We start from the raw sequence: 27,500 nt of genomic DNA, 5'->3' as shown, positions 1-27,500 counted from the left end.
ATCTTCACACGATGTCTCAGCAGATCATCCTTGGTTGTCAAAATAGTGGGTCTATTCGAGATAATTCTGTGTCGCTGATTGTGGTCAATCCCTATATCATCTAGAATTTTAAACACCCTTGATATTTTTTCTACAGTCAGTTTCCTTAAATCGATCTGTCTGCGGACCCTTTGAACACGAACCCCATTTTTTTCCAAATATTTGCTGACTTTTGCACGTGCTGTTTGTGACTGTTTCATCTCTTCTTCCGATTTTTCCTCCTCGTGCACGGTCATCTGAGCTTTAGATGCTAATTTTCTAGCAAATAAAAAGCTTATAGCACTTGACTGGCCTCTCAATAACAATGTTCGAGGCGTTGAAGCAGTACGAAGTAGAATGATCTTGTGCACTAGATTCTGACGCAGAGACGCCATTTTGGAAAAGTTACTTAAGCTCTCTCCCCAGTCAACACTCGGCTCACCGATGCTTTTATAGAATTAAGGGTAAAAGGAAACACGGAAGGTCCAAAACGTAGGTAATTCAAGCCCCTTGAAACAAAAAGAGAAATATGATTCTCTTCCAAAGTGTATTTTCTGTCTCTTACCTTTGTTAGTTGATATACAAAATAATCAAAAACAAAAACATGTCTGTTTAAAGCCTCGACCTCTGGTAACCTAAAGCAACACTTAATAGCCTCGGGTCCTAGGTTCCTGGATAGTGATGCCTTAACTTGGTGGGATCTTATTTCATAGAGAGGTTTAAAGGGAAGCCATGATCAGCTATCGAGCTAAGTGACCCATCCAGCCGGAGCTTATCCCAGTTTCTGTGGCATGAGGTAACTAAGAGTGTTGCACTCCCCTGGATGGGATGCTCCTGGGAGGAGGCAAGGGGAACCATAGGAGTGGGGTATCTTGACCAGGAACACAAGAGGTAAAGACCCAGCGAGGTCTCGAACCCAGACCTCTCGACCTGAAGTCCAGTGCTATCTGAAAGGCTATTACGTCTCCCATAGTTCTTAGAGAGGAGAGACAATAAAAGACAAGTCATCCTTGTGTATGTCAGTTATACCGAAACACGTCCATTGATCCTATCAGCCAACTCATCCTCTAATCGAGTATTAAAAAAATTATTACAAGGAGCTTTATTACAGCGCATGAAATTTGAAAAAAGTTACCTGAATTATAAAGCTTAACGTTTGCAGCTCCTTTCATCTCAACTGAAAGCTCGAATGGAATGTATTTTGAAATCAACCTTTACAAATATCATATACAAGCAGGGATTCAAGCACACATCTAAAATGACCTATAATGGGGGCGAGGATTGTAGAGAGACAGTTTTGTGGACAGTCATGGCGTAATTTCATCCCCGATGACCGCAGATGTCAAAAAAAGGATTGCGTTCCGGGAACATGGTCTGCGTGGAGTGCCTGCTCGCATTCGTGTGGTCCGCGTGGAACTCAATACAGAAGGCGACCTATCGCCAAGCCTGCACAGCGCGGAGGAAAATGTTTAGTCACCACGATAGGAGCTAAGGCTAATGCCTGCAAAGTCACCACACCCGGAAAATTAAGGAGGAATAGAATGCTAGTAGTGCTACTTTCATTAAAAAAAAAAAAAGCAAAAATTACGCTCATCTTTCCGAGTTATGCCATAAATTATGCTAGCACAATCTGTAAAGACCTAGTACCTTAGGCCTCGAACAGATAACATAATAAATTCCCAGAAATATTTACATTTTTGTAAAATGTATTCAATTTGTAAACTATCAAAATTTCCTTGATGTACAAGGGATCTATCGCGTAAATATTCAGGTGGTAAGAGTTTTACCCTTTTATATGAAAAACAGTCTTAGCATTTTTAACAGTGTCCTGATCTTCCCATTTCTTTTCGGTCCTTTTCCGCTAGAAAAAGATCCTGTGAACGGCGGGTGGCTTAAACACGAAAAGCAGAATAATATAAAACTTGTAATAGACTGCAAATCACTGAGACTGGCGGGAGTTAGAGACACGTTCTCCTCACTTACTTATCTTGTTCTCGTAGTGTCCGGAGGATGGAGTAGTTGGGGAGTCTGGTGCGAGTGTACCAAGACCTGTGGGAGAGGGTCACAATACCGCAAGCGATCCTGCACTAAACCCGGAGGGACCGGCTGTGTGGGACCCTCCAGAGAATACAAGTCGTGTATGATCAAACAATGCAACTTAGGTGAGTAGTTAGGTGCGTTTATTGTTATGTTTCCGATAGAAAGGCACCAATCGCTACACGAACGCATTTGTGTCCAATCGGTAGAACTTTTTTATACGTGGTTTTTCCTACAAAGACAATTTATATTAAATGAAACTGTTATTCATTTAGGCGCACCATATAGCTTTAACCTTTTGTAAATTTTATGCAGTTCAGCCTTAGGAGGCTGCAAATTTGAATATTTCAATAAACTATCTATCTATCAATCTCACTCCCTCTCTATTTGCCAGTGTAAGCAAACCTTTGGCACAGGACTCACAATGGACCATTCAGATTGCTTGGCAGAATGAGGAAAAATAAACACGCTCTAGAAAGGCCGATACTTTGACCAGCAATACTAAATGTAAAGGCTAATGATTTGAACTGTATGAACCATTTTTAGATGGAGGCTGGTCTGCTTGGTCAAGCTGGGGACAATGCAAGGGATCCTGCGGAACGGGATTACAGACGCGAAAACGGTCCTGTACGAACCCGCCTCCTGGATATGGAGGAAAGAAATGCATGGGCGCATCTCAACAGCACAGGAATTGTATCCTTAGTAGGTGCCGGGGTGAGAAAACTCACATCGAATTTTTACAAAAATGAATATGAAATTGAAATGAGGAAATGTAAATCTATATCATTAGATAAATCTGATCACCATCAGCTCTTCTCTTACCTTTTCAATTTCCCCTTCTTCATCAGATGGAGGTTGGTCTGCTTGGTCAAGCTGGGGACAATGTACGGGATCTTGCGGGACGGGACTACAGACCCGAAAACGGTCCTGTACAAACCCGTCTCCTGGATATGGAGGAAAGAAATGTATGGGCTCGTCCCAACAGCATAAGAATTGCCTCCTCAAACGATGCCCAGGTGAAATATTCAAATACATATGAAAGGTTGCCTCCTTAACAGTTAGGGAGTTGGTTGTTTGCGCACAAAGTCGGACACGCAAGACTTCTTGCTCATGCGCACAGGGACTGCAGAGGCTTACGTTAACTCACGCTTGGGTTACGTGGGACAAAATGTCTACTTTCTGATGAGGATTAGCAACACACAGGCTCGATTGCGTGGAACCCTTCCGCCTTATGTATAAGACAAACTATTCATGACTGATTGTAAATGGACCATTTTTGGAAGATTATGGGAAGATATTTCTGTCGGTGAGCATATGGACACCAAACATTGCGGTTCGATTCCAAGTTGACAAACCAGTCAGTGAGTTTGTTGAAAAAAAAAAAATACACGTCAACTATCGGAAAAGTACACAATTCAACAACTAAAACAGAAAGGGTAAAGGAAGAATTTCTGCATCTCTCATTGTTTCTTTAACAATTGTTTTGATCGTTTTCAGTAAATGGAGGTTGGAAGCCTTGGAGTAAATGGCGCGCATGTTCTAAGACGTGTGGCACTGGGTCACAGTACCGCACCAGGAGCTGTACCAGGCCTCGCCCGGCATATGGTGGTAAGAAGTGTACTGGGCTTGCTAGCCAGACCAGGAGATGTAATACTCATCACTGCCCTGGTAAGTAATGGATTGGGAAAAATCGATCACTGCTTTCTATTTGGTTACATGTTATCGGAAATTGGTGGAAACGTCTTGGTAACAAATCTTGTTCGATTGTTAACGTATAACAAGCGCGGATATTTTTAGAGTTTCGTGGCAGATTTTATTTTATCCTGTTACGAGACCAAGTGCTCAAACCTCCCCTTCCCCGACCACTGTACGTCTTGGAAAAAATATTCATACATGAATATCTCTTTCAGTTAAAGGAGGCTGGAGTCTTTGGAGTAAATGGTGTACGTGCTCTAAATCATGTGGGACTGGATCACAGTACCGGACAAGATCCTGTTCCAGGCCTCCTCCTTCATACGGTGGAAAACATTGCACTGGGCCTAGCAAACAAACCCGGAACTGCAACAATCGCCGTTGTCCTGGTAAGAAATAGATTTTAAAAAATCAATAGTTGTCTTCGATCGTACCTAATATTTTGAATGGACACCGAGGCAAGATAAATCAATGTAATTCTGTTCCTTATTATTTGTTCGTTTTGAGCAATAACACGGAGTAACCTGATATCGGTAAGAGCACTTTGTAAATCGGGTCAAGTCTTTGGGGTGTGGCAGTGTTTTCTCTGATCTCCTGTTAACAAACTTTTTTAAAAGCATTGACATTATGGTCATGGCGGAATAGACTTGAATGAGGAATGGGAAGGAGTTTTCTCACAAAGTTAACATTGGTCTTAGAGGATAGACATGGCGGGGCAAACATGCCCCTAACATCCTTTACCTTGTGTCAGTGGGTTAACTTACTGCTGATCGTAGATGCCCACTATGGATCAACAAAACAGTGATACTAAGTTAGGCTGTCACCTTAATTTTAATTGAGATAATCAAATTTGTGTTTGATTCTAATTTGATTTGGTATCACATGCTAAAGGAATACTTCCTCGGCTATTGGCTCCAAACTATCGCAAACGTTCGAACGTCAAACACGTTTCTTGAGTTGAGAGGCATGATCGAGTTTATGCATAACTGAATCATCTGTCAAAATAAGAAACACATGGAGCCAAATACATATATTTTGCTGCTATTTTGTAACTGATCTACTTATTTGTCATTAAAGTGAACGGAGGCTGGAGCCTTTGGAGTAAGTGGTGGGCGTGTTCTAAAAGGTGTGGCACTGGCATTCAGTATCGTACAAGGACCTGTACCAGGCCCCGCCCAGCATACGGTGGAAAACGGTGCACTGGGCTTAAAAAACAGACTCGGAATTGTAACACTCATCACTGTCCCGGTAGGGAATAAAAATAAAAATTCGATGTTTTTTTTTGAGTTTCTTAATATTTAGTTTGTACAAGTAAACAAGACGGTATCGGTTATTTCATGTATATGGAAAATGATCGTATCAGTTGTAACTCTGAGCCAATTTTTTTACAGCTATTAAGAAAAATGATCCAGCACAATTAGACGATAAAGCCGAATGAATAAAGTTTACGACAAAGAACTTACACAAATGATACAAACAAATGGTCTTCGAAGTTATGCAAAAAAATAAATTAACAGAATAATGATAACAGTAATACACGTGAATACAAAAGAAAAAATACGAATTAAAAATAAATAATGCCGAAGTGGCGGAAACACCAGGAGATAAATTCTGAATCCATGAGTAGAACTCCCGGGTAACACAGGCTAGTGGGTTTTATAGGAAAATGGGTCTGCTTGAAGGTTACACAATCGCTGGAAAGTTGATATGCATAGATGTCTGAATATTGGGATAAACTCCCCTCCCCATCCACCTAGTTTTTCTTTTTTTGCTGCTCTTTCTCTCTCCACAAAATTACGCACATTATTCAAAATCCATTCTTTTCAGTGAGGGTAGTGTGAAATTATATAAACAATAGCCTCCATTTGGTGCAAAAATATGCTTGCATATTTTTCTGTAGACATCATCTGTTCCAAGAAGAAAATAGAAAACTGAGAGTGAAGTTGGAAGAAAACTGTGAGCTACAAGGAACAGATAGTGTCCAACGACAAATAAACCTGCGTATTTCTACACCAAATGAAAATTAATGTATTAGTTTAAAAAATTAATCATTAAATTACAGTCAGAATTGTTTTTGAATGTCTTTAGATTCTTTCCTGGAGTATTTTTGTATTGTGTGGTGGGAGTGCTGGTAAATAAAGGAGCAGGGAAAACAGGAAAGGAAATCATCCCGAACTCCAAATTTTGGTCAGATCTATCAGGATTAATAGCAGTAAGTGAGCTGTTTCATTCACTGATATGAAGAAGATTGTGAAGAATACATTGTGGTGTGAAAATTCATTGGGAGTCTATTAACAATTTTTTTTCTGTTCTGGGGAATTAATGTTTGTGGCTCAAGATGGCTGAAATCTTGTGTGAGAATGACAATTTTGCAATCAAGCAGGAGATAAAAACAATGAAGAAAAATATATTCAAATTTTTCTATATTCAAGTTTTCCTTTCCTATACAAGGGAAAGATAAACAGAAGTTGGTCAGCACATGGATATTTTGCAATTTTGCGATTCTCGCTCTCTTGGACTGGTTTTGTTGTTTGGTCTAGGGGTATGTTTATTGGATATGATATTGATTAGCCTCTGCAGTTCAAGTTATGGGCTCACGGAAAGAAGTGATGATTCTAACTTTATAAAAGAATCTCTTAGTTTCTCTGACCGTGCATACTGCTCTTAATGCTCTTGCTTCTGTTTAACCCTTTAATATTTTCATTGAGAGGACATACCACCCTCTCACTCGCAATCTATTTTTCTGTACGTGAACCTCCCATCATCGTTCTGTTTTGTGTTGCCCCGCACTTTAGCTCGAAAAGAAAATGTTTTTTAATCAGTACTTTCTTTTTCAGGATGGGTTTTCCTTTGTTCTTGCTAAGATCACTTGTTCTCAGATGACCACCTCACGACAGAGTTACAATTCCATGTAATCCAGCCTAATATTTTAGAGCTTGACGCGTATACAGTCTCTATTTTTCCAGTAGGTTTTTTTCATGACATGCGGCTAGATAGAACTTAGTAACTCCAGTAGTAATTCAGTAAAAAGAAGCGGCTTAACTGATAGTTGAGATAAAGGCAAAAGATAATTAGTTAATATAACCCCTTACAACTTAACAATAATATGAATTATCTCCACGCTGTTGTCCATAAAATTCCTAAAGTGCAGATAAGGAAAATTTGTTTAGTAATCAAGAGCTTCTTTAGTTGGTGAGCATTTCCTTTGTTTTCGTGTCCTGAATGAGTGATTCGGGGATGATATTGTAAGGAGAAATTAGATGCTAATCACACTCAGGGGATAAGTGTGGCGGGTCCCCTCACTTTATAGACATAATTGTACAGTCTGTAAACTATTCTGACAAAGTGTGAATGTTGAAGACGACTGAAGAAGCGGAACGCGAGGAGTAACGGTGGTGGCCAGGAAGGGGGGGGGGGGGGGTAGGGTAGAATTCGTCTCACCAAGCTCCCTTAGGGTACACTTCCTCATCACGTGTTGTGCTCATGGTGAATGCTTGTATTCGCTCTGCTTGTCTAAAAAAGAGGGATAAGTGAACAGAGTGGAAACAATTTTTGAGATGCAGTAGAGGGAACGCCTTATGGAATTAGCTCTAAACTTTTGTCAGCTAAAAAGATTTTGAACTATTTTTCGATGATTTGTCAGAAACACGACTTTCCGTCCTTGTCGTAGCCATTGATAAAACAAAGCTGATGACTTTTTTTGGCTTAACCCTTTAACTCATAAGATCTAGTTGTTAGTTATCCCATCGAGCTGCTACACATTTCCTTGTGAATTAGTGAAAACTCGGAGCCTCAGGAACAAGACATTGGGCAGAAAGCAGTTTGATAATCAATAGATATTGTAAAATTCAGTTTACTTCCTTAACTAGCGAACACGGCAAGGGGATCATGACTATACATTCACTGATTTATGAATCGCATACGCTAATCCTTTCGTAGGTATTAAAGATCAATCAATATCAGTGGCGATGGTGATTTCACGTCGCTATTTTGCAGAGGACGGCTAAGAAATGACCAAAGTCTTAAAACGCACATGTTGTTCTGCACATGTTGTTCTGCACATGTTGTTCTGCTTATTACATCTTTTGATTCTTTTCACGTCCACATTGCCGTCGCCGTCGTGTTTGCTCAAGGTCCCTAATAAAGTGAATTCGTAAAGCTCGTTCGTTACATGCCAATGAGTTTCAATGATCAGTAAATGCTAATACGAAGAACAACTGTTGTGAATATTTATTCAAACACGTCTCGATGAGTTAGGAAACGAATTATGCGAATTCTCTCTGATAGGAAATTTTCGTGGAAGCGTTGCCTGCAAAATACTCAAACAATTTTGTATTTACATTTCTATCGAATATCAGCCTGAAAGAACAATGAAGCACAAAATAAATTTTGCTAAAAACTCTACTAGATATTGAAATACCATGTACCAAGCAGATTGATCGAGAAGAAATTTGCTTCACAATTATAGTCATCGAAGACTGTCGCTGGTATTTACTGTAATTGCACGTGCAAGACGAAAAATAACTTTGGCTAGATTACAACAGTTATGACAGCTCGATTTTGCGCCAACGGAAAAAACATATTTAGGTCTGAAATAGCGATAGAATGTTTAGGGGGATAGGAAAGTATTGATAAATACACAAGAGTCAAAAGCAGTTAACGAAATACCCTCGTGCAGTCTGGTAAAAGATTTGGCACAAATTAAGTGTACAGTCAGTAATCTGTGTAAGAATTCAAAATGGCGTTTGATAAAACGGAAAGCGCATCTGGGAACCAGGTTTGATTTTCGAGTTCGGTTGGAGAAGCAACCAGCATAATTGGTGAGAGGATTTCGTATGGAAGGAGTTGGACTAAAAGTTTTACTTAAAAACCCTGATTCAAATTGCGAGTGCTAGAGCACGGAATCACGTCCTCTTCGGAGCAAGATGAGTGCCAGTGAACTAAGCAAACAGTCATGTAAAAAACGTTCGAACGACCGTAAACAAACAACCTCGAGAGCCTACATCAGCAACCCGTCAACAGCACGACTAATTGATTTTAGTATGTATCACACAGGTGAATAATGCCTTTCGCGCGCGCAGATTGGCTGGTTCGGAAGTGATTAGAATGTACACCTCGGGGCGTCTGAAGAGACAAAATCGCGCGTCAGCAAATTAATTTCGGACCATTTTTTGTGTATTGAAAAAATAAACTTTCTTTTTCGGTTTTTTGTGTTACGTACTAAAACAATTATTCACCTCAGTGTCGGTGAAAGTGGTGGATACAGTCGAATTAAGCGGCGCCATATTGAGCGGTCACTCTATATTAAGCGGTCCGTTGCCAAAGTCAGAAACTTTTTTCCTTAACTTCTCTATCGTTTTTTCACACCCCTAGTCTGTAAACCAGGTAAAAAATCATACGGTAATGGGGTACTTGAGGACCCCCCTCCATTGCTAATGGCCTCTTAACTGATGAGGCGGATGACTCATGACGTATCTCATGGTATTTTTTATCGCCTTGCGCCTGATTGTGTTTGAAACTCGACACCAATAAAACAAACTTATGCGCTTAGATTCATGGGGTACCTGAATGATCTTAAGGTGGTCTTTAGCACAATGTGGGAGTACCTGGTGTAGCTGACGGTTCTCCGTAAGATTTGAACAGTTGAAGTGCGTCTGAGGGTTAACACCCGAGAGAAACGAGAGAAACGATAAAATGAAAACATTCAGAGAAAAAAAACAGCGAAAGTGTTTCTAAAGATACGGAGTGTTTAGAAAAACCGTAAGTCTGATAAATTAGAACAAAATTTAGCTGTTGTTTTACAAAACAGCGTTTAAGCCATCTTCAATTGAGCAGAAATTTTTATCTAGACATTTATTTTTGTGAACAGTGTCAAGAGGGCCCAAAGCTCATAGTGAAAAGACAGTTATTTAATTAAATAAACTCTCTCGCAGAGAATCCCCGAGGCTCACTGCTTGCGTAAAATCGCGGTTTGGGTTTGACCTCATGTAAATAAGCGGCCCGTAGACCCCAACACAGCCGCTGATATATTGTCTTAGCACCGATATACTGCCGTGATGACAAGTTTCATGAGACAAACTCAATTAATATGAAAAGTAAGGAATATTACCATCGCCGGGCATATTGTCCAAACATGAATGATGCTTTGGTTTATTACACGGCTTGAAGGTGCCAGGTTTGTATTCCACCCAACTGGATTTAAGTCCTAGTTTTATCCAGGACTGGGAATGTTTAAGAACTTCTCTTCCATAACGACCTCTCGCGTACCAACCAGGACTGGCCACCGTGTTAATCCATCTACCTCTTATGTTTGCTTTGGTAAACGATGCAAGGTTTCGTAGCTCTGGTGGGGTTTGGTGCAAATTTGTTAAATTCCACAACCCCCCTATGCTCCACTTGTCACCACTATACCGGATCGATTAGGATTTTAATAACTGGGATCTGAAAATGTATCGGTTTTGACAGTTTTGCATGCGGTTTCCGGTTTTAATCGAATTTTTTTTAGGTTTTTCGGTTTTGGATGATTTTTTCTACGGTTTTGCGGTTTCTAATGAGCCTCAATGCCCCCCTCTTTAAGTGTTTCCTTACTCGGAACTGGTTAGATCAAATGACCACTACAAACCGTATAATATTAAGCCAAGCTTTAATAATTATTCGATCTAAAAGAAATACATTTATAATTCGCAATTAGAACAAACGGAAATCAAGTCTTTATCTTGTAACTAAATTAAAAAACTTCAATATAAACTAACTTCTGTGGCGGGTCGTTACAACAATCTCACTTTACGGGTTAGCAGATTCTCCAGGTAAGCGGATTTAGAGACAGAAAAACGATAACAAAATAACTTCTTTCTCACTTCGATTCTCCTGAAAAACTGACTTAAAACATAATAATCTAACGCTTTTAAATCAATCTATTGAATTAATGTCAATCACGATTCTTGTCATCGAATAAATCTGTCAACACGAGGCAACGCCTATTTATTAAACGAAACATTAAGTAAGGCGTTGAACTAGAGCAACTTGAGTTTAACCAGGCGGGATGGGAATGAAAAATAGCAGCGGGATACGGGATTAGATACCTTCGAAAATACTCCCACTGCGCCTGTATCTTGCTTTCCTTGCGTTTGCGTTGGACTTGTGAGCATTTGCATCGCACGTGTGAACCAGGCATTAATACGGCGCCGCTCAATACAGGTCTGACTATAATTATTGCGTAGACAGTAAAGCTGTTGTAATTTTTAATTGGTTTAACTAAACGTGGTTTAATATTACTGTCTGAGATGGTAATTTTGAGCTCGGTTGAGAAATAGCGATAGATGAAAAAAAAAAACAGAAACCTGAAGGTACATTTATCCTAATTTGTCAAAAGGTTCCACAGGGGTGCTTCTAAGTTGAAAAATGTTTATTTTTGTTTAGGTTAGGTATTTAATAAACTGGTGGCGTATGCTCCCAGCTCATGGTTAAAAAATTTGAAAAGAACTATTGGGGTACTTTCGTTCGTCCATATTTAATAATTGAAAAACACCTCCGTTGTCGGATCTTAAGATCCCTAATTGAAACTGCAAGTGATCGGCTCCGACGTTCTCCTCGTAACTGAAGCTGCTCCACATACAAAAGAGAAGTGACAGTGAAGAAGGAATGGGATTAGGAATCTAACGTCCCAAAACTCTCCTAATCAGTCGAGACAACACAGTAAGTGAACATTCATTTATCTAACTAATCGGATTATCATTTGTCCGCTCTAAAAATTATTTGGAAGAAAAAATTGATCATGATATCGTGTTTTTTAATCCTAGTATGTCTTTCATTTAGTAAGAATGTGGTGAGACGAGAAGAAATCGTTTTCATATGACTAGTAAAGTCGATAACACACAATCTTCCTTTGCCCTAAGAAAGGTACTATGATTTTACAATTGCGTGAGGCGCAACGGAAGTTTGGCGATCACATTTTGACGTTGAAATCGTGTTGTTGTCACGGGCAACTGGCCCCGTTTCGAGTGGCAACGTGTCGTTTGACTTCTTTTGGCGGGCTTTCGTGTTTGACGGTTGGTGACGCTCGGCTCTTGAGATTTGGTAACCATTCGAAAAGAGGAAGGTTGCCAGTGACAACAACGTTATTTTACGGTCAAACCTTGTAACCAGACTTTGCCATGAACCAATGACTCGTCGTGAGGTCATGTGAAAACGATCCACAAGTCGGCTTTTTAATCTCTTTTGATAAGCTATCTTTACGTTTCCTTCTTCATTGGCCTCAACACACAGCCAAAGCTCACGGGCAGATGTTTTGATTCTCGCATCTGTGATAACAAGTTTCATGAGGCAAGCTCAATTAATCCACAAAGAACGGAATATTACCATCGGCTGGCAAATTATCTAAGCATGAATGATGCTTTGGTTTATTACACGGCTTGAAGGTGCCAGCTTTGTATTCCCCCCAACCACTTCCCAGTCCTTGTTTTATCCAGGACTGAGCATGTTTCAAAATTTCTCTTCCATAACGACCCCTCACATACAAAGCAGGATTGCATGCCGTGTTAATCCAGTTACCTCTTATATTCGCTTTGGTGAACGATGCAAAGTTTCGTAGCTCTGGTGGAAGATGCAGCCAATTTGTCGTGTTCCACATCCCCCAAACTTCGATGTAAAAGCCACGGAAACCCATGTACGTGAAACCATTAACTAATTTTCCCATTTTCTCGTTAAATATTGGCGGTTTATACCCGTAGACGGAGATACCTTTATTCCGAAAATATTGTTTTGTCTCATCTTTGCTAAATATTTCTATTTGTGTTGACATCATGATGAGATCTCCGTCGGCATCATACGGTAAAAGACCATCGAACTTAACACCACCAAGAATAGAACCAGAATCGAGTTCAAATGAAATATTTCTTTCATCACAGAACTTCTGAAGGACTGTCAAGAGATGTGCGTACTCTTCCAGGCAACAAATTGGGAGTAATTCGTGAGTTGCCTTGCACGAGACGCCAATATCGTCACAAGAGAATGAAAATTTGATCCCCTGGGGCAAAAGTACGCGATTAATCCCCCACTTTTTTGCCAAAGGTGTCCAGACATCTTTTTTAGTGCTCTTGGTATACGAAAAGTAATCCAAAGTGAAATACATAGCGTCAGGGCATGTCATCACTTGGTGGCCATCCTTTCTAATGCGCAAGAACCAGTCTTCAAACACTACTTCGTTTGGAAGACTTTCGTCCAGCTTAAACAAGTCTGTTTTAGTCAGAAAAGGTCCTTGCAGAAAATCACAAAACATGCATGCATTTTTTGAGTGAAAGTAGCCTTCTTGATATTCTAGAACGTAGTTTAGTAGTTTGGTTTGCACACATCCTACTTTCCAGTGACCAGAAATATTCCGAAATGCTCCCCCGGCAACTTTTACATTTGGTATCTGACTGACCACACGAATTTGTCTTTCTATTTGGGTGAACCATGAGAAGTGAACCACATCACGTGCGACCAGCACATAAGGTGTGGAGGCTTTAGCTTTAAGCATGTTCCACACTTTTGCTGCATTTGTATCATCGACTTTAACCACGTCAATGTTTTCGTACTCTTTGGCCATTTCTATGATATCGTCACTGCGCGTTGCTACGTAAACTTGAACTATTGGATAGGTATCATTGATACCCTTTATTACATTACGAATGTGTTTCTCATCTTCTTTTGGATATGCGACAGTGTTTATTAAAACACTTATGACGGAGCTAAGTGGTTTGACATTGATACAGTTAGTAAGGACCCAACCTGTAGAATAAAATGGGTAACCAAATTTGCTGCCTTTGTATTCTTCCGGACACACATTCAAACTGTGATTGTTCATGCCATTATTTGGAGTTGGTGGTTCTGATTTGCCGTCAAGGCGTTTGGCAAGGTCTCCAACCTTGTTAACAAAATCCGGTGAGGGTATACTTTTATGATCTAAGAGGTATTTTAGTTGGGAGTGGATTTCGTGAAGTTCCTTTCCAAAAGATTCCCTGAGCCAAGTTGATTCAGTTGTCTTTACATCTGCCTTAGTATCTTCACGTACCTTGGTTGCATCATTTCTCTCCTTTGTTGTATTCTCTCTTTCCTTGATTATGTTTCTACAGTCACATGTCTCAGTTTTCTCCTGGTCTGTCACCGCTTTAAATGGAGGTTGTAAATATCTGAAGATTTAACACGTTTCTGTTCTATAAATTATCTTCACTATGCTTTGAAGCTAAAAGTAACTATTTTGATGCACGCAGAAAGAATATTTTCTCGTTCATACCATGTTGTATGCATCAGGAACTTATTGGAACAACTACTATCCTTTGAAACTCAAAGTAATTATTTTGATGCATGAGGAAAGAACATTTTCCCGTTCATACCATGTTGTCTGCATCAGGAATATCTTTAACTACTGTTTCACTACAACTGCATTTTTTCCTTAAATTTGGTATAAGTGGATCATAACTGAGGCCACGGCTTCTACTTTGCAATCAAGGATTTCTATATCGAACATACCTGGACCTTGGTGGAGTAAATACACGAAGCGAAAGCAGTACAAAGATAAAAACGATTGTTACAATGGACCAACGAAGGTACCTCCAAGTTGCTGTGGACACCATGAATATTTTTAAAGCTGTAGAAGTAACAACAGATAGATATGTTAAAAATGTGGAGATATTGGCAACAGTGTAATGTACTCTAGTGGGATCTCGTTTTGTTAAACTCCACTTTATCTATAGCCTGTTCCAGCCTCTCAGGCAGTGGAGATTAGTGAATTGGTAGACGGACAGTAAATGGCCTTCGCGAAATAAGAGGAAGATCGAAGTCAAATGCAATACAAGAGAGTCCTTTCCTCGAATTGCTAAATGAAAGAATATGAAGGCATTGGAAGCTGTGTGGCCAAGTAGTTGCGGTGCTGGACTCGTAATCTAGTGGTCCTGGGTTCAAGTCGTTCACTCTGCTACTCGTTGGAATTGTTCTCGGTTTCTCAGGGCTCAAACCCCTTGGCTAAAATTTGTATGTAACCGACTGGTTTGCTTCCGGCCAGTTTCAAAGCTATGTTCACATACAATATTTCAATACACCCAATGTTTATTTAGTTTATATTGGCCCTGAAAAGCCCCATCGGGGGAGTGGTCAATTAATGTTATTGCCCCCTAAGCCAGAATCCGGAGAGGCTCTCTTTAGGCCTCCAGGTATGGGGAGAAATGAGAAATGACGCATGATCGATAAGCGAAAAAAGCCTAGATTTGTCTTGAATGCAGCTCGCAATGCATCAACAAAATGCCCGCAACTGGTACTGAAACTGACAGAGGAAGTGATGGTTCAGTTCTTCTCAGCAAACACCATTGTGCAGAAGCATATAAACCCAGATCCATTGTTTAGTTGAAAAAGTGGGTCGTGGTTGACAGAAAAATATTGGTTTCAGATGAATTTGTATCAGCAACAGCGTCATTACGTTGGTTGACAAGCGGCCTAAAAACCGTCTGCAATTAATTTTAATCGTTCACAAAAAATACCTAGAAAGTAAAAACGTGAGGTATTTGGTTACAGTTAAACTGAACGATGGAACTTTCATTCATTTAATATCTGAATTTTCTCAAATAATTTGTTCGTAGTGAAAGAGCGTGCGAAGTTTTAATTTCAGTTCTACAACAAATATACTCTCTCGGTGAGTCTTTCCAAGTCCGTTCAATTTGGACAATTGTACCGTAAATTTCACAACAGAAACTGAAGGAATTTATTGAGAAAAGGCTGCATTAAATCCCCTTGAGTCTCGTTGAAGTGTGCCATTCGAATTTAGTTTTGGTGGAAGAAAGACCAGATTTACACACGCCATTGCAGCAAACAAACGAGCAAACTCTCACAACTTAAAAATAAAAAAATTTGAATTTACTCACAATTACTGTCCTCGCCGTTTACTTAATGAACAGAGGTAAATCTTCGTACATGAATGGATCGTCGATGAGAGTGAATAATACTTTCCGTTAGATCATTGACTGTTTTTGAAGAAAACATTGTCGTGACAGTCCTTGTCAAACTAGTTCTATTGTTTTTCAAATCTTCTTGCACTTTTTTTTTACTTACGCGCTCTCTAATTGACAGGTGTCAGATTGTGACAGATACTTGTAAAAATAATGTTTCAAAGTTTGTTAAGAAGCCTTTTAAATCACCTTTATCGTTACGCAAATGAAAATGTTTCGGTGTGGCATCTCTCTTTAATTTGCATCACCTCTATTTTAACTACCATTTTCTCGCTCAAAAAACTGTTCAGTTTATGGAAGATCTTGCCGTATTTACAGCCCCAAATCAATCGGGTTCTTTCGGAAAGAATTTCGTCAAGTTTCAAAAAAAAATAAATATAAATAAACGTCGGTCTGGAAAATGCTGGCCTCGGCCTACGGCCTCAGGCAGTATTTTCCAGACCTCGGTCACAGCTTTTCACCATACGGACCTCCCACCCGGCAAATAACATATATTTCTTGACTGAACAAGATTAAAAGCCTGAAAATAATGAAGAAAAAATTGGCCTCCACAGGGTACTTTGATTTCAGTTTGAGCTTCCCAGTCATTCAGTTCTGACTTATCGTTTCAGTTTCGATCGATGTTTAGAAAAATCTTGAACGAAATGCAAAGGCGCACACAGAATGCAATGTTGTGGCGTGACCTGTCTGTACCTTTATTCAATGAAACATGGGCCTCCGTTTGAAACGACTGTTAGTTTCATACCAGAAACTGAAATAATTTACTCTCGATTTTCATGCGTTATAGGTGATTCGGACTTAATCTTCATCAACTATCTAGCGATAGACTGAGATGAAATCTCGAGCGCGTGATCGATTTGTTTATTACCCCAAGGCTTCTCTATTTGTTTTATAATAAAGAATCCGTTCATGGTTCTGCAGGTTCAAGGGGCTCCGAGGTCTGCTGATCCACAGTTTGACAACACGCAGACGGACTCTTGATCAACAATCTGATTTTATGTCCGAAGTTCTATCGCCCGAAAATTGATGAGGGTGAGGCCCGGATAAACTATCACGCTTAGAAATCGAGAGCGAACAATTTAAGTATTTTGTTGTAAATCTACTGGTCGCTCAAAACAAGTCTGGCTCATTTTGTTTTGTTTTGTTTTTTAAACCACACAGTGCTAGGCTTCTCGCGTCATGCATTATCCATTACGAAATAGACAGGCGGTAGCGAAGTCAGTCATATCGAAGTATTTCTTGAGTAAACGTGAGTGAATTTATGCTAATGTCGAATGGATAGAATAATAAATGAAAGCGGTCAAGTGCACCTTCTCGCAGCGTGGGTGGAGGAGAGAATTTCGCTCTCGCTCGATTGAGGTCCGACTTAACAAAATTTTGCGCGACAAATTCTTCCTTTCTTGTATCTTTGCTACGGTTCAAGATTTTTCCAAAGAATAACGCTAAAATTGTACAAGAAAGAAACTAAATTAATTATGACACGTGTCAAAGCCGTTTTCGTAGAAGATTAGCAAGGATGGGTCGCTCGTATAATCGTCGCCTTTAAGATGGTTTGCATTCTTCTTCTTCTTCCTCTCCCAGCATTTCGAGCAGAAAAAGGCTCTTGCTTGCAGATTGCTTCCGGAATCCATGGCTTCCGCCATGTCTACAATTGTATGCCAAATCAATCACCAAATAATAATTTTCTTCGATTAATTAATTTCGGTCTAGTAAAGTTCGGCGTTTGCATCAATTCAGCCAGGATTAACTAACTTAGGTCGGCCTATCATTGAATTCGATTCGGCGCGGCTGAAGTACGGCCTCTAAACCGGGCCTAAGAAGACAAATTACATGTACTTTTCCATGCTTTCTAGTAGCACGCGTAAGACGATTGTTCCGCAATGCACCTCATTTTATTGACAGTAACCTTAATCTAGCTGAAAATGGTCTTCTCCTCTTGACAGTATCAGGAGTGGGTTCTGGCGGTGGTAGTACATCGCGGAAAGAAGCAAAGATTTCTTTGTTTCCGCACTCCACTGTAACGAGTTCTAGAAAAGGATCCACCACTCTGACCGCGGCCGGTTTTCTGATGCCCTCGATGCTGATGAAAACTTCGTCGCCTGGCAGCAACTTGTTGAAATTCACGCTGGGTCTCCAACGCTTTCTGGAGCGAACGTCAATCATTGTACAGGGGCGAAGACAGTCGGCGCTGAGAACTGTGTCAAACTGTCAGCTCCAATCATCAAAGGTAACCTTGTTCCTGTCGCCATTTTGACTTAAGATGGTGCATATATATCATCGACCGTCATGAAGACCTTCGTATTTTTTTCCGATTTCATGAGCCGTAGTTTACGTCGTCGTGTACACGCGATTAATGAGCGAGATAAATGAACGAACCAAGATTTCTACTTGTTTATTTGTCGCTATGGCTACCAAACAACGATTGTAAAGGATCCCGGAACGAGGTTGCTCATTGGCTTGTTTTGGTCACGTGTGCAAACGAAGTGTTGATATGGTAAAGCTGAGTTGGAAGTGAGCGTGCACCTACGTGGAGCGGGAATCTACAACGTATACTTAAGCTTTTCGAAAAGTAAATAGACTACCGACGTGTTATCTGGAACTGACGGCAATAACGGGCTAAAAAGGAAGGTAAAATTCCGCACAGCCCCATACTACATTATACGTTCAGTTCTTGGATAGAGTGACAAAAACAATACATTACCATTGGGAAAACAGATTTGTTTTACGATAGTATGGGGCAGTACGGAAATTTTACTAAAAGGAATATTTCAGTAATGTTTTGCTTTCTTGGCGAAATCGATGGTCGAACCTCGTAAATCTGCCGCATTTGAGTCTTAACACAAATTGAAAACTCGGCATTTGAAAGGTAATTTAATTTTACATCTGATCGATTTTTAAACGATAGAACCTAATCAAGTTAACGCCACTAATTACGTCTATTCTTCTTCGATGAAAAGCGCTACGTTTCGGTTGTCTGCACAAGAAACAATACTTGCGAACACTGCGTACACGGGGAATCACATGATTGACAGTGCGTGAAGTTACGCATGCTCTCTTTCTCTTTTCTAGCTTATTTGCATTTTCCTGTGCGACGTTTTTCAATGGGCGCGATTCTGTCATGCACATCGACACAAACGTTCGTTTCACCTCGCGCAAAAGTTGTAGCAACACAATCAAAGAATTCGGCGTGATTTGAGATCTTCGCCGCACCTAAATGTGGAGGGATGTTGTTTACCAGATACGCCGGAAACTTACGTGTGTCTGTGGAAATGTAGGACGATAGTTTCAAAGAGCAGACGGAACGCAAGAGAGAACTGAGGATAGTAATAAAACGGCAAGTTAAAGTTGCCGTATGAAAAACACACCAACTGATTCACGGGAAACAAAAATTACTGAAATGCAAGCGTCTTCGTTGCACGAAAGGAAGTTTGGGTTGCCACATACGGTGTTACAGCGCCAAAGTCGGAGATGTGAATTTGATCACGGTTAGCTCGAGTAAGGGCTCTTTGGTCACGAGATCGAGCAAAGGGTTTCGCAACTTCGATATCGATCGCACCTACTGTAGCTTGAAGGACCTTGGATGGCTGGCCAGACCCAACAAGAAAACTTTAATCGGTTGATGAAAATAGCTTCCTAAGAAACCCGAAACTATGTGTGTTTTTGACATAGTCCTGAATCATCTGGTAGTTTATCATAATTTTCGATTACCCATTTGGGCTGGTTTACACATTCAAGTTATTATTACAACACTTACGTTTCAAACCGGATGTGCTCGTGAAGAAAGAGAAGACTCCGAAGAAGCCGTCGCTTAAAGTTAAACAATGTAAAGTATAAACTCTGGCTGTCAGTGAAATTCCTCTTTCGAATTGAAACGCAGAAGTTTTATCGACGAAGCTGCGACATGTGTCAACGAAAGGAGGAAAAACAATTTCTGCTTATATCCCATAATGCACCACTCCTTGCACCATTCTCACCAATATTTTAATTTATTTCTTCACAGGCAGGCCCCTTTCTTCTCTTAACGGCCTCCGGCCAAAAGTAATTTCGTAAAAAGACGCTTCAAACGGCCCATGAAGGCTGAAAAATATCACAAATACGTCGATTACAATTTCTTTTAACTTAATTGAGATATTCAGACCAAGATGTAATTTAGATATGCAATTTTCAGAGCTTTATTATATGAATAAACATAAACATATATAGACCTGTTGGGGTTCCATGTTCCGGTACGAGTCAGCACTAGGGTGACAAACCCTCACGTCAAAGAATGCCGCACGTTGGCACTCCCAGAACCCACGAGCATGAATGTCTAGCCTCGCATCAGATCCTATTTTGGATCCTCTACTCAGCTGTTCACCTGAAATATCTTGGAGGCTCGATCTCGACATCGCTACATACAGAAGTTAAGAGTTCGGCCTCAAGGTCTCTCAGGTCGTTGTGTCGCTGAGTAATAAACCTTCCCTGTTTACGTATCATTGCATGGTCTACCGTAAAGGTACCCCCGCATACACAAGTGGAGGAGAGATCATCAATCGGCCAGTCGTAGCTCAGTTTAATAGCGTCACGGAACTCTCTCTCATTCAGGGTGAATCCTAGTTCTTGCTGTAATTTTTCTGGCAATCGCAAAAATCGCGACTTCGAAATTCGGCTCTCGTTGGACTAATAATGTTCAATTAGAGTATGATAAAAACAAAGGGATATTTTCATTCGTTCATATTCCATGCTTGCTGGAAACTCCGTTTTCTCGTCACTTTTAATTTTGGATTATGCACCACTTCTGAAATTTTAGGCGCAAAGGGTCTTGAGAAAAGTGATCTTTGTTTCCATTAGATGACCCTCTGGGTTGAGTAAGCCCCTAGGGTACCCATTCAAACTGAAACTGCGTATTTCAATTTACGGAAAGAGTTAGAGATCATCGAAAAGCCTCATATCAGAACAGTAAAAACGTTGAATTTTCTCAATTATGATCATGATAAACGTACTTCTTCTAAGTATGTGGTATCTTGTTGATTCTGTGGTTCAGAGCAGTCAATTTTAGCTCCACTGAATAATTATGCAATACAGTCAGACGAGAATAGCCATCGAGGATGTCAATCAAAATTAAGGAAAATAATTTAAGCTTATGTATGTTCCCCATGTCAGACATTTCCTATGATGTTCGAACCGTTTATGTAGTTATCCTGTGGTTATCGGTATCTGTGTGACTGTGGCATAGAGAAACTTTGCGTTGTGCTACACCGCATACCTTCGTGTGCACCAAACCGCGCCCGCGATTATTTTCGCCATGGCGGCGAAAGAGATAAAAAATACCCTGAAAAATGCTCGAGAGTGTATCAAGAACAAAGACTATAAAGAAGCTTTCAAGCACTGCAAGGTACTGTTTACAATAATTCATTACTTCGTGTCCAATTAATTTTTACAATTTGTTGTCAAAAGTTGCCATAAAATTTACGGTAAAATTTTCTGGTGACAGGCACGCGTCGATCAGTATATTTACGTTCTTAATGTGTGGGATAACAAATTCTGATTATGACTCTCTTGTTCTCGAATTTGAATTTATTATACTCTCAGTTCTTATTTGTTCTTACTGCAGCATAGTGAGAGAAGCGTTATTGCATTAAGTACATTTACTTCAAACTGACTTTTTTTACAGGTCGTTTTGAAGGCTGACAAAACCAATTACAACGCCTTGGTCTTCTTTGGAAAATGTGCATCAGAACTGGGCCAGCTCGACCAGGCCCACGCGGCTTACCGAAAGGCAATTGAATCTGATGATACACAGCCCCTTGCTTGGCAGGTAGAATATTTTTTTTGTCCTTTTTAAAAGAATCATTTCCTTTTAAGAAGATCTAGGTTTATGTTGATCAGGTACGATTCAAACTATTGGGACTGTTAGTGTTTCTGAAGGAAACGTCAACTGCCATTTGTACCAAAACTGAAACACAGAGATTTTTCTTGGTGATGCACTGTTGCAAGCTTTCCTCTGATATGAAATTTGCTGTGATTTTGTTAGGAGCAGTGTGCAGAGAATGTCAGCAACCATCTGCCGCAGCCTTACACTTTTAACATGATCTTGTTCTGTACTGGATTAGCTTAATGCTTTACACCCTAACATCAGTTTGTATATTCTTCATACAGATCTCCATACATTTCCTAAGGTGCTGGAAAGGAGAATTTGTTTAACAATCAAGAAGTCCTTCAGTTTATTATTATTTCCTTTATTCTCATGACCCAAAGTTAATGTGTGATTTAAACGTGATATTGGAAGGAGACATTACATATAGATGCTAATCACTCTTAGGGGTCAAAAGGTAAAAGATAATATTAATGAGAAGTAAAAGTTTTTATGTCTGTTTTATATTTTTCATGTCAGGGTCTTGCTGCCCTTTGTGAGAAAGAAGAGAATCCACAGTATAAAGCTGAACTTCCTGGTGTCTATGAGAAATTGTTGCTGATGTATGAGAGGTGACAGAAGTGATGTGTATACTTTAAGCTCTTATGCTAAAACTAAGACTGCCAATAATGAACCTGTTATGTAAACCAACTAAAAACAGTATTCATTTAAATTCATCTGTGGTAAAATGATTGATTCATCTCTGAATCAGATTGATCATGAAACTGAATGAAAGAAGTACCTTGTTATCAAACTTACTCACATATGATTATAATTTAATTAACCCAACATGTACTCTTAACAATTTTCTCTCTGTTCACAGTGAAAATACAAAATGGTTGGAAATTGCAAGCAAACTGGCTGAAGTTTACAAGAAAAACAATGAAGCTCTGAAGGTATGACCCATGTGAATAACTGATCATTGGTTGTATTCTAGTCCAGCAGGTAATTTAGTATTAACAACTGAGTTGAAAACATAAATTGGTCATTGTAAAGGGTAAAAAAGCTGATGTTTCGAGCGTTAGCCCTTTGTCAGAGCAATTGATGAAGGGCTAATGCTCGAAACGTCAGTTTTTTTACCCTTTAGGTGGCCAATTTATGTTTTTAACTCAGTTGTTAACACTAAATTACCTGCTGTACTCTCCCACCAATGTAGCACCACAGTTTCTTTAGAAACTTAACCCCTTTATGTATTCAGCCTGATTTGTTTGTTTGTTTTTTTTATCTAATCTACATGCTTGTCCTTCGGGTGAGATTCATAGAAATCATTTTAAATATAAATTTGTTTAACACCAAATTATACACTCTAAGTTAAGTATTATATTTAATTTTTTAGGCAGTACATATGTGGGAGAAGATGGCCATGGTCACCAAAGACGCTGCTGAACAGTTTGGAATTTGGATGAAAATCATAAAAATCCTTGAAAAGGTGAATTTGTTGTTTTGTTGTAACACTTCAACCTCAAAGAGTGACCAGCATCTTATTCTCCTTACAATATCACCCCTGAATCAAGGACTAAGGTCACTGGAATAAAGGAAATGATCATCATTTATGGAAATTCTTGATTGTAGACCAAATTCTCCCTGTCAGTGCCCTAGGAAATGTATAGAGGACAGTATGGAGAATATGTAAAACTTTTATCCAACACTGGAAAGATGTCAACTGACCAACTTACCCTTTTCATTCCCAGTCTCATAGTATTAATTCTCTGTATGAACATCTCATATATTTCTTTTAATTTTGAAGTCTGAGAATCTGGTGTGAAATCAAATGATATCCCTATGTACCAAAAGTCATAGATTGTAATGAGCCAACTCAAGGTTCTTCCCCTTTGTGTGGCATTAAATCTTAGAAGGGTACTCTGTGCTTGAGATTATAGATGTACTAAAATCTGCAAACCCTGTCAAGTTGTGTTCTGAAAATTGGCACCATCCTCTCAACTAATCTGTAGCAACATTATGACTGATGGAGCTCAGTAGCTAGTGTTCCCTGTGCCAAGGCTTGTTATATGACTGTCAAATACAGTTTGTGTCAATGTTAGATTTTTCATGGGCACCTACTAGTTTTGATACCCAGTATAACTTGGTTCTGAATGGCTTTTGCCACTGCTTTGAGTGTGATATATAGGACATGAGTTTTAATTGCCAACACATTGAGATTGCTATTGATTTCAGTGGAACCTTGATTTAAAGAAGTGCTAAGGGACTGGGAAGTTGGTTCATTAAATTGGGGATTTGTTATATTGAATTATATTATATTTTTTCTTTTTTTCTTATGTTCTTCCTGTTTGTTTTTGTTTTTGTTTTTGTTTTTTTTGTGGGTGACATCACACTACCCAGCACTTTGGGATTGGAACAATCCTTTAAATAACGTTTGTGCTTTCATATTCACATCAAAATGTCTGTATTGAGTGACAATACACTGTACAGGTCTTTACATAGTGGAAGTCACTAGCAAGCGGAGAAACAAGGGCGTAAGCCAGGAAATTCCTGCCTCTTATACCTTTTTACTACAAGAAGCCTTCAATAGTAATAAAAGACAAAGAGAATAAAGCAGATCTGTAGATGTGTTGATAGTGTCAGTGTTGGCATTTATGATGAGTTGTTAACTGTGACGTTGTTCTATAGTTAGAGAATTGAAAGATTTTGATTCTTGTCGGTCTGTTTCGCATTTGCCTATTGCCAAGTGTTGACATTTGTTCGTTACGTTATCTCAGGGTATATTATACCTTTGAGCGTCTGGATAGTGTTCGTTATATCAAGGATTTTGTTAAATCGAGGCTCTGTCCCATACATTTTTCTGTAACTTTGGCCGGGCTGAAGAGTTTTGTTCGTTTTATAGACTTTGTTTTAAAGCAGTTCGTTAACTCGAGGTTCTACAATGATTTGAATAACATTTTATTTTGAAATTACTTTCAGAGAAAATTAGAAGAGGCTGGGTCTAAAAAGGTAGGCAGTGTTGTAATGAATTAGTGACTAGTTTTATTTCTCATAACAACCAATCAGATCTCCATGAATCTTTGCCACATACAGTACCGCTCGCGCATAAGTTAACTTAATTTACTTCATTGTAATAGCACTAAAACATTACCAACCACAAGCAAACTTGTTCGTTTCAATCAGCGTTCGAACCGACCTTCCCGACATGCTGTTACAAATGCGCATCGTAATCGGATTATATAAATGATTTATCATGTTCTAACGGAATTCTTTTATCAAAATAGCTATTTCTCACTTCGTTTAAAAAGACATCCGTAGCAACGGGTTAAGAATTTGTTCAAAATAAATTTATTCTCAGTGTGTCGTAATTCGGTAGAATCAATTAAGGCGCTCGTTTGTAACCAGTTGCGTTCTGAATGCAAACCCACACGCGAATACTTATTTCATAGCTTTTTTCATCGATGAATATGCTATTCTCGTAAACTGGTTCATTCATCTCGCCATTTACACAGAAACTGTTAAGATCTTCTCGTTTATTTTAATGGTGTTGTGTTACAGTATGGTTACCTGTCACGGCTACATCTTGTTCAGACTCGTATGCAAATTCTAATGGGAAACCGAATTTGCTTCGTGTCTCGGTATTTGTGAAATCATCGATCGATGCTCACAAAATTGCTCGGAAAAGGGAGACTGTTTTGAGAGATCTTGACATTATTGACAGACGCTTGCATAATATGCTCATGTACAGTAGTCTGTTGTAGCATTTTCGGATTTCAGATGTTTTTCGTATTTGACATTATTTAACAAATAGAGAAGCCTTGACTTTGCTCTGTTGTAAAGCACGCAGGAAGCGGCTAGAGCACGAAATAAGTGTAGGGAGAAACACGAGACGTAGTCGAGTGTTTCTCCACACTTCTTGAGAATTCCCCAGGCAAACTCCCAAGCATTACTTTCAATTTTCAAAACTTTATTTTCCAAAGCGTAGAACAGTGTCGTTACATGCTCTATACTCTCATAAAACACGATACAATAAGCCAATCAGAATCCCTGTTGGAATGGTTCAAATAATCTGATTGGCTGTACAAGACTAATGCTGTCAAAAATGTCAAACCATCAAATTTCACATTCTGCGGCAATTGTTTACAAACTTAGTAGTTTGGCAGGTCGAATCTAACACTTTTGCTTGCAGTTTTTTAGTCCCTGTTACAAAATGTGGAGGTGAAATGTTTCAGGGAAATCTGGCCGAATTGTGGCTGACAAAAACACGCAAGTTTTTCACATGACAAATAGTTGACAAACTGCTCAAGGCGATTTTTGCGAATGAACGACAGCTGAATTCACCGGAACATGAAGATTTCTCGGGATGACAGAGCCGTAAAACTTGGTTGCAGTGACTGATGTGACCTTCATCACTCAACGCATCGGAAAGGACATCAGAGCAAGCTCATGGTTGTTCACTCAAAGGGCGGTCGATGTAATTTCTGAGGCTTGCTTCACTGGTGATCTCCAAGCTAGCCACGTTGGACCTCAACATGATCGCAGTCGCTCTAACACCGTCATGATTCGTTTTGGCTATATATTTTATCATTCCTGTTTTGTTCTGTTTTGTTTTTGAACTCGAACTTTATATACTATACGAGTGTAGCTGTGTTTGATTTTTATTACCATTCGTAAGCTTGCAATTTAACTGAGCGTGAAAACTTTCAAAACTCGGACTGTCCATTTCGTTTTCTCTTTGAGGATTTTCGTCTCTGCTCACGTTATAATAGTGTCAATTACGGCGCTTGGCATGTTCATAAACCTTTGTTTGGTTGTTCCGTTGCTACTTGCCGGCTCGCTTGTTTGCAAATTTCACTTTCAATTAACGAAAAAAAGCTAGAGAGAAGAGTCCCGGAAAAGGTCGGACATAGTTCAAATTGGCAGATGGTGTGACAGCTGTAGCTCAGCTCTGTGCTCTAGCTCTCACACAGCACGCTCTTTCAACCAATGACAGCGCGCGCGATATCCAAACTATTATTATAAATTGCGATTTACCATAACTTGACCTTTTATCGTTGTAATATGATGCGCTCCGCTATGAAACAAATCATCACCTGCGATGCGGAATAATACTGTTTACATTCCTATGCGTAAACACCGAAGTGAATAACAAAGGCACAGGAGTTGCGCATTTTTTTTTTAGCGTGCGCGCAAAAAATTGGCATGTACACGTCTGAATACCCTACGTCAGAGCGTAGGAAATTCATCTGCGCAGTTGATATATACGCAAGCGGTACCGTATTTTAATTTGGAACTTTAAAGGATTTTAGTTACTTTTAAAACATTACAGGAGGAAAGAATCTTAAATCCTCATATCTGATCAGCTAATTGCACGCTCATAACTTGTCCAGCTTTTTATGATACAGGTTATGGCCCGGAATTTTTTTGGCGCCATTCACAGAAAAGGAGAAAAAAACAAACCAGCAGGAAAAATGTCTATGTTTATCAGGCTGGGCCAGTCTGTTTGGGAACAAACTATGTGTTTTGATTATCACATGTGTTACCAATATGAATGCAAGTATTTATCGCTATTAGTTGCAGGAAGCTTATGAGAAAGTCCTACATAGCGGCCAGCCTCAAGAAGCAACTAAAGATCTTGAAATACACTTTGAAAATTATCTCCGACTTCTGATTAACAATCAGGTAAATTGTAAATTCAGTAACTATTTGTTTTTCTGAACATGATGCACTCTCATTGGTGTGTAACATTTAGCCTTTGTGTGCTTCTGAAAGACAAGTTAAATATTCTTGGGCAGCTTAAAGTGGGTAAAATGTCGGCGTAGATATAGTTGTCTGGGAGAAATGAACTAAAAGAAAACTGAGGAATGTCAAAGTGAGCAAATATATAAGAACCATTCATACTCATTAACAATTGGTTCTGACATCAGCGTGTGTTCATCGAG

The 27,500-nt window shown here is 39.4% G+C and overlaps 4 protein-coding genes across 4 annotated transcripts in view; 2 read left to right on the top strand and 2 right to left on the bottom strand.

Moving 5' to 3' along the window:
• The window catches only part of LOC131779304 (transcription termination factor 3, mitochondrial-like), a 1,888-nt gene extending 1,475 nt beyond the window's left edge, over window positions 1-413 (bottom strand). The window contains exon 1 of the mRNA XM_059095839.2: window positions 1-413. This exon is cut by the window's left edge and continues 100 nt beyond it. Coding sequence (XP_058951822.2) covers window positions 1-413 — 413 coding nt within the window.
• Window positions 414-1,347: 934 nt separating this feature from the next.
• Window positions 1,348-8,151, top strand: LOC131775974 (coadhesin-like). Its single transcript, XM_066165414.1, has 9 exons — window positions 1,348-1,447; window positions 1,884-2,180; window positions 2,602-2,769; window positions 2,904-3,071; window positions 3,553-3,723; window positions 3,966-4,136; window positions 4,825-4,995; window positions 5,836-5,959; window positions 6,585-8,151. The coding sequence occupies exons 1-8, from the start codon at window positions 1,348-1,350 to the stop codon at window positions 5,880-5,882; spliced, it is 1,293 nt and encodes a 430-aa protein (XP_066021511.1). The 3' UTR covers window positions 5,883-5,959; window positions 6,585-8,151.
• A 2,228-nt stretch (window positions 8,152-10,379) lies between these two features.
• LOC131775979 (uncharacterized) lies at window positions 10,380-19,642 on the bottom strand. The gene is made up of 3 exons (XM_059092107.2): window positions 19,480-19,642; window positions 14,257-14,374; window positions 10,380-13,916 (listed from the first exon to the last, which is right to left on the bottom strand). Exons 2-3 carry the CDS (start codon window positions 14,358-14,360, stop codon window positions 12,080-12,082), a joined length of 1,941 nt encoding a protein of 646 aa, XP_058948090.2. The 5' UTR covers window positions 14,361-14,374; window positions 19,480-19,642; the 3' UTR covers window positions 10,380-12,079.
• A 1,340-nt stretch (window positions 19,643-20,982) lies between these two features.
• LOC131775959 (tetratricopeptide repeat protein 37-like) overlaps window positions 20,983-27,500 on the top strand; it is a 35,213-nt gene continuing 28,695 nt past the window's right edge. Inside the window, exons 1-7 of the mRNA XM_059092083.2 lie at window positions 20,983-21,099; window positions 21,379-21,522; window positions 22,099-22,190; window positions 22,442-22,514; window positions 22,955-23,047; window positions 24,538-24,567; window positions 27,133-27,240. Of these exons, the coding sequence (XP_058948066.2) occupies window positions 21,010-21,099; window positions 21,379-21,522; window positions 22,099-22,190; window positions 22,442-22,514; window positions 22,955-23,047; window positions 24,538-24,567; window positions 27,133-27,240 (630 nt within the window). The 5' untranslated portion in view covers window positions 20,983-21,009. The remainder of the gene's footprint in view (window positions 21,100-21,378; window positions 21,523-22,098; window positions 22,191-22,441; window positions 22,515-22,954; window positions 23,048-24,537; window positions 24,568-27,132; window positions 27,241-27,500) is intronic.

Source organism: Pocillopora verrucosa, chromosome 4 (genome assembly GCF_036669915.1).
Source record: "Pocillopora verrucosa isolate sample1 chromosome 4, ASM3666991v2, whole genome shotgun sequence".
Classification (NCBI taxonomy): Eukaryota; Metazoa; Cnidaria; class Anthozoa; order Scleractinia; family Pocilloporidae; genus Pocillopora; species Pocillopora verrucosa.
The sequence above is the reverse complement of the archived record's forward strand: the minus strand, read 5'-3'. Positions and strand labels throughout refer to the sequence as shown.